Below are 10,858 nucleotides of genomic sequence, written 5' to 3'. Positions count from 1 at the left end.
TTAAAAATTAGCCTTCTCCTTTGGATCCTGGGTTATAGACATGAAGATGTTAACCCAGCTAACATGTTCATCTCTGATGCAAATATAGATGGATGTTCTCTTGCTGGCACTCATGAGTCCTGATTAACACAGAGTGACATAATTTTTGCTTGTATGATGTAAAGATGGGAGATAGATGAAGATAAACAATTTTTTCTGAAAAGAAAAAAAAAATCTAGCCTGGGATTTAGCTCAGTGGTTCGGTGGCCTGCCTTGCAAGCACAAGGACCCAAGTTCAATCCCTGGTACAAAAACAAAACAAAACAAAACAAAACAAAAAATCCACATTTTAAAAAAGCGCTTAAAGGCTTTAATATTCTTAAAATTACACCATTTTGGTTGATCTTCTATTGTCAAATTTTATTAAGCTGATAAAGTATTTGTATTATCTTCATGTAGATTTAACAACTCATCTCCTCTTCAAGATCCTTCTCTAAGAAAGACTTCAAAAAGGAAATACAAAATTAATGGATATCACCGAACTATGTATATGGTCTGATTAACTTTGACTTCTAGAAGATAAATTGAAACTAGTGATGAAGACCAAGAAATATAATTTTTGCCCTTGCTAAAAGTTACAACTTACAGAGAAACATATAAACTCCTTCACTAGTCTTTTGAGTGTGGTAGGTGACCCCAGCATCAATAATATTGTGAGTTTAGTCAGAGTTTGAATCCATTTAAGATGAATTCCAAAGTCATGTCATCACTTTAACTATTTCTCACAGGCACATATGGAATTCACTTATGATAGTGTCTAGTAGTTTGCTTTTCTAAGACGAAGTCTCCACAAGATTGTCTCTTGTTAGCCATATACAAAATTGATCCTAAAGCTCTGTTGCAAACTCAGGAAAATGATGTATATAGAAGCAGTTGCACCTTGTGATGATACTTCTTCTATGCATCTAAACAGACTTCGCATGCTACAACCTAGCAAAATAATCATTATTTCTTTACCTATTATATGTCATGTTCAATGTAAATTTTGTATATGCCAATAAACCAATGAAGAAAGAGAAAGTCAAGTCCTGCTTAAAAATTATAGAAGAAATAAAGAAAGATACGACAAATTTGGTTAATAAGTTTTCTTAAACCACTCAAATTTAAAATATTTGAAAAAGAACCTTAGCTCAGGCCATCTAATTCTGTATCCTCCTTGGCACATGCATAAAATCTATTGCCTTTCTGTATTTTAGTTCAAATTGTGCAACTATTTCACCACACAACTGTAAACCACACTATTTGGGGCCTAATTTTCCTTTCCTGCAAAAGAGGTTGATCAACATTTCTCAAAATGTGTTGTTCTTCAGAACTCTAACTTTAGATCTTGATTTTACAGGGGAAAAAAAAAAAGTACCATGGTCACTAGTCATCTAAAAAGATGTTGAAAGGTCCTGAGTTTGATCCCCACTACCAAAAAAATAAAAATTAAAAATAAGAAGCTGTTTAATCATTTTTTCCTATTGAAGAACTCCTAAGAGACTTCTAAAATGCTAAGAAAATGATAAATATTTCAAAAACTCAAATAGCATGAAATATCCACCTAACAACTAAAATTTCTCTGTGCCTTATTTCCTGCTCTCTCCTCTTCAATCCAGTCAGAGAGAACGTCTGTTGGGGAATTTTAGATTATTTATGAAGGTCCAGCATTTTATTTTATCATGTTCCCCATTCTAACAAAACTCACAAGAAAGTTATATAAGTCAGAGATCATACCCAATTTCCAATAATCACCAACCCTTATAATTAAGACCTAGGAAAGTTCAAGTTTCATATAATTTCAGCATTCATAAATGTGTTAAAGATATAATTTTTATATATGTGTTATATTGAGTAGAATAGTGTTTGATATGGATGGAGCATTAAATGAATATTAGCTTTCATTATAACTTTGTACTTATCTTATTATTTATTTTAAGATGAAACCTATAAGCCTATCTTTGTTTGTACCATGTTTTTTCACCATATAATAGCTCATTGTAGCTGGGCGTGGTGGTACACGTCTGTACTCCCAACTCTTTGAGAAGCCAAGTTAGGAGGATTACAACCTTGCAGTTGGCCTGGACAATGTAATGAGATTCCATCTCAAAATAAAATTATGTATATATATATTTTTGTTTTTGAGACAGGTTCTCACTGTGTAGTTCAAGCTGGCCTTGAACACACTATGTATCTCAGAATGGCCTTGAACTCTTAGCAATCCTCCTTCCTCTGCCTCCCAAGTGTGGTGACTGCAGGCATTTGCCACCATGCCCAGCTTCAAAATAAATGTTTTAAAAGAGTGCGGATGTAGATCAGCAGGGGGACATAGGATCTCTTGCCTAGTGTATATGAAGCTCTAGAATCCTCAGAAGGAAGGAAGGAAAGAAGGAAGGAAAGAAGGAAGGGGAGGGGAGGGAAGGGAAGAGGGCAGGTAAAAGGAGGGTAGGGAGAAAAGGAGGGAAGACACAAGAAAGAAGGAAGGGGCGAGAAAAAAATAGAAAGAAAAATTCATAGTAGAGATGCTCTTTTAACTTTAACAAGATACAATGACTTGTAACACCTATAAAAGAAAAAGAAGTGACTCTTCTTCATCTGATAATAAGTGAAACTTTTTTAGGTCAGTGAAAATATTGTAAGAGTTTTGGTTGGTTTGTTTTTCTCATATTTCTACTCAGACTTCCATAAGAATTCATTGAAGGGTTCTATCCCCGGATGATAAGATTCTTCCTGTCGTGAAGATTGTCTAACATCATTCAGATTAAAATTCAATTATTGAGTAAACTTTAGATGTGAGAACGAATTTGAGATACTGAGTTAGCCATAAAATTTACCGAAGTCTCATGATTTTCAGTAGTGAAACTAGAGGATAACCAGTCTGAAATATTTCACAGTTATCATGGTTCCATTGTACCTTGTCTACATGCGTCCTACAACTTCAGGTAATGGGTAGTAGCTCTAATGGATCATGTGCTAAAGTTTCATGTTTGAAATCTTGAAATTCTTTTTCCAAAATTATGTCAATTTTTTTCAGAAAAAGAACATTTTAGTTGTTTGCTATATTTACAAAAAAAACTATACTCTCAGAGCTAATTAAGAATTTTAAGTGGCAAGCCGTGTAAAGTGCCAAACATGATAAAATTTCTCAGCATAGAATAAATGCATAATTATTATAGCATAATCACTTATCCAATTCTACTTCAATCAATATTTATTTCAAAATATATATTTTTTCAAAATGCTTACCCCCTTCCTCTGATTTCAAATTTTCCCTATTTATTTCGATGCATTCTATGAACACTAGAATTTCAAGCATTTTTGCCTTAAATTTTAAAATATATTCTGTTTGCTCACTAACTGAGATGAAGTGGATATTTCATTTATTGCCTGGAATATATTATCAGGAGAACATATGCTCTAAACATAGAAAAAATAGTTCTGCTGTTCATAGGTGATGCAGAAATACAATTCCATTATATACTTTTACTTAACTCAAAACAGTCAGGATAATTGCAGGACATGAAAAGTTAACCATATATAACTCTTTCAAAAGAAAGTTAGATATTTTAGAGTGTTTTTGAATAAGTATAGTACTGATTTCAATTTTGAACCTTCAAAAACGAATTTGGTTTCTTTTAGCTCCTTGCTGGAGATTTTCTTGCTGCTGAATTTCTTGCTAAGAAATGTGGGTGATTTAAATGCTCTAGAGGTGTCTGTCGCTCACAGAGTGAAAGTCCTCCTGTGCAGGAAACGTTCCCTCTGTCATCAGACTCTCTACAGAGTTGAGGATGTGGCTTTCCTGTGGACTTCCTGAAATGTAACCTCTTCGTCTAGGCTGCCATCATCAGAACACTTTCTTTGACCATTTGGTGTCATCTTTGGGAAAGCGGGGTACAGCTTTTGTCAGAGAGCATTTTTTCGTGTTTCATTTAATGTGTACTTACCCTTTGGTACTGAAAGAATAAAAAATACAAACTGATAAGGCCATCCCCAGGCAGAGTATTTCTGCTTCCAAAGCACTCTCTGCAGTTACAAAGATCTTTCAATAATCTGTCAAAAACTGACATGACTGTGTAAAAGCTGTTCGCTTCTATATCTCATTTTGGAACGATGTACGTGTACTTTTATATCCTTCAGTTCCATATAACATTTGGCCTTTCATGTTCTCAGTTTAAACTACAGGGAATTCAAAGCTATTTCAAAGTGTAATTATACGAATCTGCATATAAAAAGCATTATGTCCTTCAGAAGGCTCCACGAAAAAGCAAACTCTTTCAAAGAAGAAAATGAGAAGTAATTCCCACAACTAAAATTCACTAAACTTAATACATTTTCATCTGATGAGAACAGTTTTATTTTATTTTTTTAATGCCAAGAGATTAATCCAGAAAATGGTTGGGATTATTTGTGAGGTAGAGGAAAGTAAAGGAGAACTGAAAATTGAAGAGATTTGAGAAGAAAAGAGTGCATATTATTCATATAGTTTGAGACAGTGACAATATCACACTAAAAAAAAAATCAGTTCTTCATACTACTGTAACACACAATAGGATTCAGAATTATATATTGTATTAGTTATCTGTTGCTGCATAACAATATTCCCCGTAGCATAGCAGCTTAATCCACAAACATTTATCTCACAGTTTGTAGGGTTCAGAAATTTTAGCTCAGCTTAGCTGTGCCTCTGGTTAAGGTCTCTCCTGGGGCCGCAGACAAGCTGTTGGCAGGAGCTGAGGTCTTATCCAAATGCGCGACTTGGGAGACTGCTTCTGTGCTCACTCATGTGTTTGTTGACTGGGCTCCATCCCTTGCCACGCAGGCCTCTCCACGCAGATGCCTCCACAACATTTCTGCAAACAATCCAAGAAAGAATGAAAGAGTACACCAGAAGTTCCTCAAAATGGGGAATTCTTTTCTTTTCTTTTCTTTTTTAAACCGGGGATCGAACTCAGGACCTTATGCTTGCCTGACCGGCGGCGCCACTTAGCTGCGCCCCCAGTCAACGTGGCCCTTTTGCGACCTGAGGTCAGGTATGACCTTCCTTCATGCCGACTGCGTAGATTTCTTAGAGGTGTTTACGTGGATGTGAACACCAGAAGGTAACTATCACTATGGGCCCTAAGACATGCTGTCTACCTTCCATATGCACATCCAAGTTACTTATTTCTGGGACTTTTTTACCCTCGGGACTTTTTTATATGACAAAATACATTTCAAAAGGCGAGTCTTATAAAAATGAATTTTCAACCAAAAGTTATGCTACACAAATTCTTCCGTTGTTTTGCAAATATAATTGGAATCTTTTAAGAAAATTTCATAACTTTAAAATAAAGACAAAGTTACTTAACAATTTAAAGTAAAGTTTTTTTCTCTTTTTCAAGGAAAAACTGGCATTAAAAACGGCACAAATATAATTGTATAAATTGTGGAGCTAACAAAGTACTTAGCACAGAAATTATGCAGCATATGGTTATCCTAGTCCCAAACAGTAAAATGTGTCTGTGTGTGCCAATTCTTAATTACCAGCTCATTAACACTCAGGTGTCAGTTGCTGGTGGCAAAGGCAATACCCACATGGCCTAGTTTCTGTCATGCACAGTGTAATTAAATTGACCTCAAGTACTAGAGCTCGCTAGTTGACTGATATTATTTGGACACTAACTTCAGGCACTATTTAAAGTAGATTAATATGGTGAATAAATGGATGTAATGAAAGAAAAAATTAAATTGGATTTTAAATTGTACCTTCATTTATTATTATAGCATTGAACACAACTGATACATTATCACTTTTCTATAACAAATGTAGCAACACACATATACGTGGGATTTTAAAATTATAGACCTGACATTCCTCTAAATTTCAAGAAAATGTTACAATTGTTGCAAAAGAGAAGTGGAAAATACATTTTAATGGTGGCATTTGGAAACGATATAGTTTGTGAATGTATTTGTGGTAAAAGACATGAATTGTTTAATTTTAAACTTTTGTTAGTAACTATTAGAAACAATTAAATTTCAAATAAATCCGTGCTTTACAGTAAAGTCTAACAAAATCAAAAGTATACTAACATAGATCATATATTCAAAATCAATAATACAAGATATTTTCTACTATAAGTTTTCTCATTAGGTCCAAGTTTCAAATTTTAGCCTTCTAGATAAAGAGACAGGAAAGGTAAATTCATGCTATAACCTTTCTTCCTTCTAAAGCTTCACTAAAATGAAAAAAAAAATTTTTTTAAGGAAAAACTTACAAGGGGTAATAAAAGACAAAGCAAGGAAACAACTCTGATAATAGTTTGGAAATTTTGGAGTAGATCAGTAAGTTGCAATTGAATTATTACCTTTGAAAATATTTAAGCCTTTGCTGGAAAAAAAAGGGTATGATGAAAAAATATGATTTTTTTCCCCATACAAGGCTTTAAAGCTCAAAAATTGAAAAAAACAAAAAACAAAAAACAAGTGAGCTCTGCTCTAGGAGTGAGTATAAAATGAAAAGCCGGATCAAACATGTTATACAAAGCAGTTAGAATTTCTGGATATCCTCATATACTGCATAAGCTAAGTGATGAACTATTCTTTCTGGTTGGAAGACAAGAGATTTAGTCTGTAGAGAGTTTAAACAGAGAGAAGGCCTAGATGAGAGGACAGCAGGCCTGGTTTAATGTGCAATCATCACACTAAGAAAGGCTTAGATCTTCGCAGATAATCTTTCCCAAATTAGTTTTCAGAATACCCTGTTCATAATTCTAAACAGAAGATCTGAAAATATTTCTCTGCACTATTTAAATTTCTCAAGAGAAAAACTATACCTAATAATAATAAAGATAGTGTTTAAAATTTTTAAATTTTTAAAAATTTTCCCTCTGCCTTCCCTAAACTTTAGTGTTTAAATAAAAGATAAGTGTGCCAGTGAAATGGTCCATCCAGTCTTACAGACAAACATTCTCATGAATCCTTTGTAGCAACAAAGGTTATCTTTAGCATTGTAGATACCTATGTTCCCAGTTTTGAGCAGGCAGCCAAATACAGCTGTTTGTGTCTTGTGCAGCTGGGGATCAAATCCAGAGCCTCAAGTATGTCAAAGCCCTCTGCTTCTGAGCTGCACACTTAACCCAACATTTCAAACATTCTCAGCAATGATTCCAGGAAATAGACACTAAGCCGGAGAAATATGTAGAATGGACTATCATCTATGCAGTTGGATGTAGAAGAAAAGGATTACATATGTGAAGGACTTCAAAATAACTTAAATAAAGAATATTCAGAAAAAATATTATTAGTTTTTTAAAAAATAGTAACAATAAAATGAAAAAGCTAAGTAGACAGTTGCAAAATAAATACCTAAAAAGATTTTTATAAGCTCAATAAAATGTTGGAAGATAAACATGTGGCAAACATAATTAAATCTCTGTGAAAGATTTTGATTGAGCTTTTTATTTTTTCTTCTTGGTACTAGGAATCAAACTCAGGACCTTGTGCTTGCCAGGCAGGAACAGTACTATTGAGCTACATCCTCAACCCCAGAAAGATTTTGAAAACAAGGAAAAAAGAAAGAAAAAGTGAAAGCAATGATAACATCAGCAGATAAATTTCAACACACAGCAACAAGAAATTTCAAAAGATGCAAAAATAAGGGAAGAAATAATGAAAGTAATAATTTAAGATAATTGTCAAAACCTGAAGGAGTTGGATGTAAAGACCTAAAGTTTACTAGGTACCTACAGTGTGGATGAAAAGAGACCCATATCAAGCTATACGGTGCTATGAATTTTCAGAACTCAAAAGCAAATAGATTGTCCACAAGTTTACAGGGGCTTTGAGGATCATCATGAAAGTGTATGAAAGTGCTCTGCTTTGAAGACAATATAGAAACTCTTTAAAACAGCTTAATATCAGGCAAATTTAGCCTGAACCAATGCCGACCGAACCATAAATTTTTCAATTATGTGAAATGGTTTTTGTGCATTTACATTTCACATTGCTCACCTTTGAATGAAAAGGATTCAAATTAAGGCCCAGTGTTCTGTGCAGCCTCTATATTTAGTAGAAACAAAAAGGCACAAAGTCTAATTTGAAGTTCCCTTCTCATCTGCTCCAAAAGACAGGATCCCGCTCCAGACAACCCCCTTACCCAGACAACCAGGTAAAGGCCTTACTAATCCAAGCAGTCGGTTTCAGTTCCCCCAATAACACAGAGATTATTGCGGAAAAAAAAAGCCAATCACACTGACCCCCAAGGAACCAGAGGGTCATCTCTCCATCTTAATGTTACAAAACCTGCCCCACAGGCCCCGGTTGTTCCTTATTTCCAAAATCCATGTGTCGCTGTGAGAGTGCCCCATCTTCCTCCACCAGAAGGTGAGGATATGTGACTAATAAATCCTATCGGTCTCTGTCCTGTATCCAGTGTTTCCAGTTCTTCATCTCTGTCAGCCTAGGGCAGGAATCTCTTCTTCACCAATAGTGTGAATAAGAGGCAAGTAAATGAACCATTTTCAGAACAGTTCAACTCTGATTAATTAGCAGCTCCTGGGTGGATTGGGTGGTTCTATGATACAGGAATTTTTCCTATGACCAAAAAGCCAAGTGCTGGTGGATGTGTATTTTGACATATTTCCCTCTGCCTTCCCTACACTGTTCTTAAAATAAAAAGGGAAATAAAAGATAGATAGTAAAAAATAGGGAGATTTTTGCAAAGGGGAAGGGGACCAAAAGATAAAGGGTGGAGGAAAGGGAAGTAAGCATGAGAAAAGAATAAAGACACATTATTTGCATGTGTCAACTTCCCACGACGAATGTGAACATTATGTGCTGCAAAAATATGCTAATAAAAATGATTATTAACTCAGTATGTCTCAGCATGACATATGTTTGGGTTTTGTCAGTTTTTGCAGATGCTCTAGACTACTACCCATAAAAGTAGTCATAACATTAGCACATAAAGGGTGTGCTAAAGGGTACATTGGTTCCAGAGTCTCCCTTGTCCAGGGATAAGCTAGAGATCTCTTGTTACTGCATACAACTTGGTAACCATAAGCAGCTGCTTGGGACAGTTAAGTGTATATTATTTGTGACTGTGCACCCTCCACACCAGGAGGAACGCAGGGGTAACATATTATATAAGGTTTGTGGAAAGGAAGCAACAGATACTCTAGGAAGAATTCATTATGGCACACAGACATGGTACCCAGGTAGCCTACCAAGAGCCACTCCTCAGGACCGGATTCTTCATGGCCTTTTTCATTCCTATGCAACGGTTTCCCTTGCTGCTCTCTGTCCCATGAGGGTACAGGGGCACACACCCATTGCAGCACACCATCCGGGGAGTGGTGAAAAAATGATGGTGAAGGTTTAAGAGTGTTTGGTACCAGATCTCCCGACATATTATTGAAGCAGTTCAAGGGATCTAATGAAATCACTCTGGCCGGTGTGTGGCTTTGTAGCAACGCTGCTTACCAGCATGCCCAAGGGCTAGTCTGAGCACAGGGCAGGCTGCCTCCCCCATCACACTCATTTTCTACACCAATGACACACTGTTTCTCAATTTCCATTATATTCCATACCACTGAAGTTCATATTTGTAAGACCACTTCTCTTATAGTCTTCTTTTCCATGGTCACACACCTACTTCGCTTTCTAGGGAGGCTCTTAGGCTCCATAGGATTCTCAGTTCAACTTCTAAATATAAATTAATGTCCAGATTTTAAGGAGTCTACTGTGGTGTAAGGGCTAAAATGAAGACACTGTATTGTGTACTGGCTTGATGTCTGACAAAAGCAGTATATCCACAGTGTCTAATGGCCTGACGTGATCTGCTTCACACAGCTCTTAAAGATAAGAATCTCTAGCTAGGTTGCTCTTCTTCTTCTCAGGGGAATCAGCCCTAATTCCTTCTTTCCCAAATAGCAGGGCTTCCGTCCTAGAAGAGCCCCACCAGTGTTACTCAAACACTTTAATCCGTCTTTGCGGGGAGGTGGTTCACTATGTCCTTGAGTGCCATCACGGTGGGCCTCAGGTGTTGTGCCGGGGCCTCTTGAGGCCATGAGAACAACTGAGAACAGTACATTGTTTTCATTCTCAACTATCTTTCCAGATTCAGGTGTGTGTAGTCTCTGTCCCTGTGATCCTAGGTAGGGATTCCTCTCTCACCATTGGAGTAAGTAGTTGGTAATTGAAAGAATCCTTTACTACCCTCCTATGTTTCTTTGCGTATTTAACTAAATTAGTGAAAAGTTGAGCTCACTTTGGTGGATTCTGACAACGATTTTGTGAAATCAGATTGTTTACTTACACTTGGTAATGCAGCAATTTGTTAAATATGATTTCTCTGTGATGCACTTAATTGACTCATTTTATTGGCCATCAACATAACATGTTGCTAAGCAGAATAAAAATACTTACATTAAAACAATATTAAAATTTTATTTTACAAATCCACTAAAGACATGCAAAACTATCTGGAATATCTAATAATACCTTATATGTGAGAATCACCCTTTCAGAACATATGTTATAGGAAGAGAATTAAAATTTTTAAAGATAAAGTAAGGTTTTACGAGCTATAGTTTTTGTATATTTTTCAGTACAATTACTGGACTTCCAAATTAAAATGAGACACAGACTGGCAGCCTAGCTTGAGACAAGTTGAGAATTTAGAGGAAAAAAAGGGCAAGTTTCATGTTCAGGGTCTTCCATGAGCTGACCTATATTAGCCTCACCTTCTTGGTACATGAAATTATGACTGGAATATTTCAAGGACCTATTATTCACCAGTTCTATTATCATGAAGAGCTCATTTAAATAAAATATAGAAAATAAGATTACTAGGAAACAT

General features: G+C 35.7%; 1 protein-coding gene across 1 annotated transcript in view; it reads right to left on the bottom strand.

Moving 5' to 3' along the window:
• Nucleotides 1-4,417: 4,417 nt before the first annotated feature.
• Nucleotides 4,418-10,858, bottom strand: part of LOC104863288 (protocadherin-10) — a 53,388-nt gene continuing 46,947 nt past the window's right edge. Inside the window, 1 exon segment of the mRNA XM_010625673.3 lies at nt 4,418-4,868. Coding sequence (XP_010623975.1) covers nt 4,798-4,868 — 71 coding nt within the window. The 3' untranslated portion in view covers nt 4,418-4,797.

Source organism: Fukomys damarensis, unplaced genomic scaffold (assembly GCF_012274545.1).
Source record: "Fukomys damarensis isolate Sample0158 unplaced genomic scaffold, DMR_v1.0_HiC HiC_scaffold_38, whole genome shotgun sequence".
NCBI lineage: Eukaryota > Metazoa > Chordata > Mammalia > Rodentia > Bathyergidae > Fukomys > Fukomys damarensis.
This window is presented reverse-complemented; position numbering and strand designations above follow the sequence as displayed.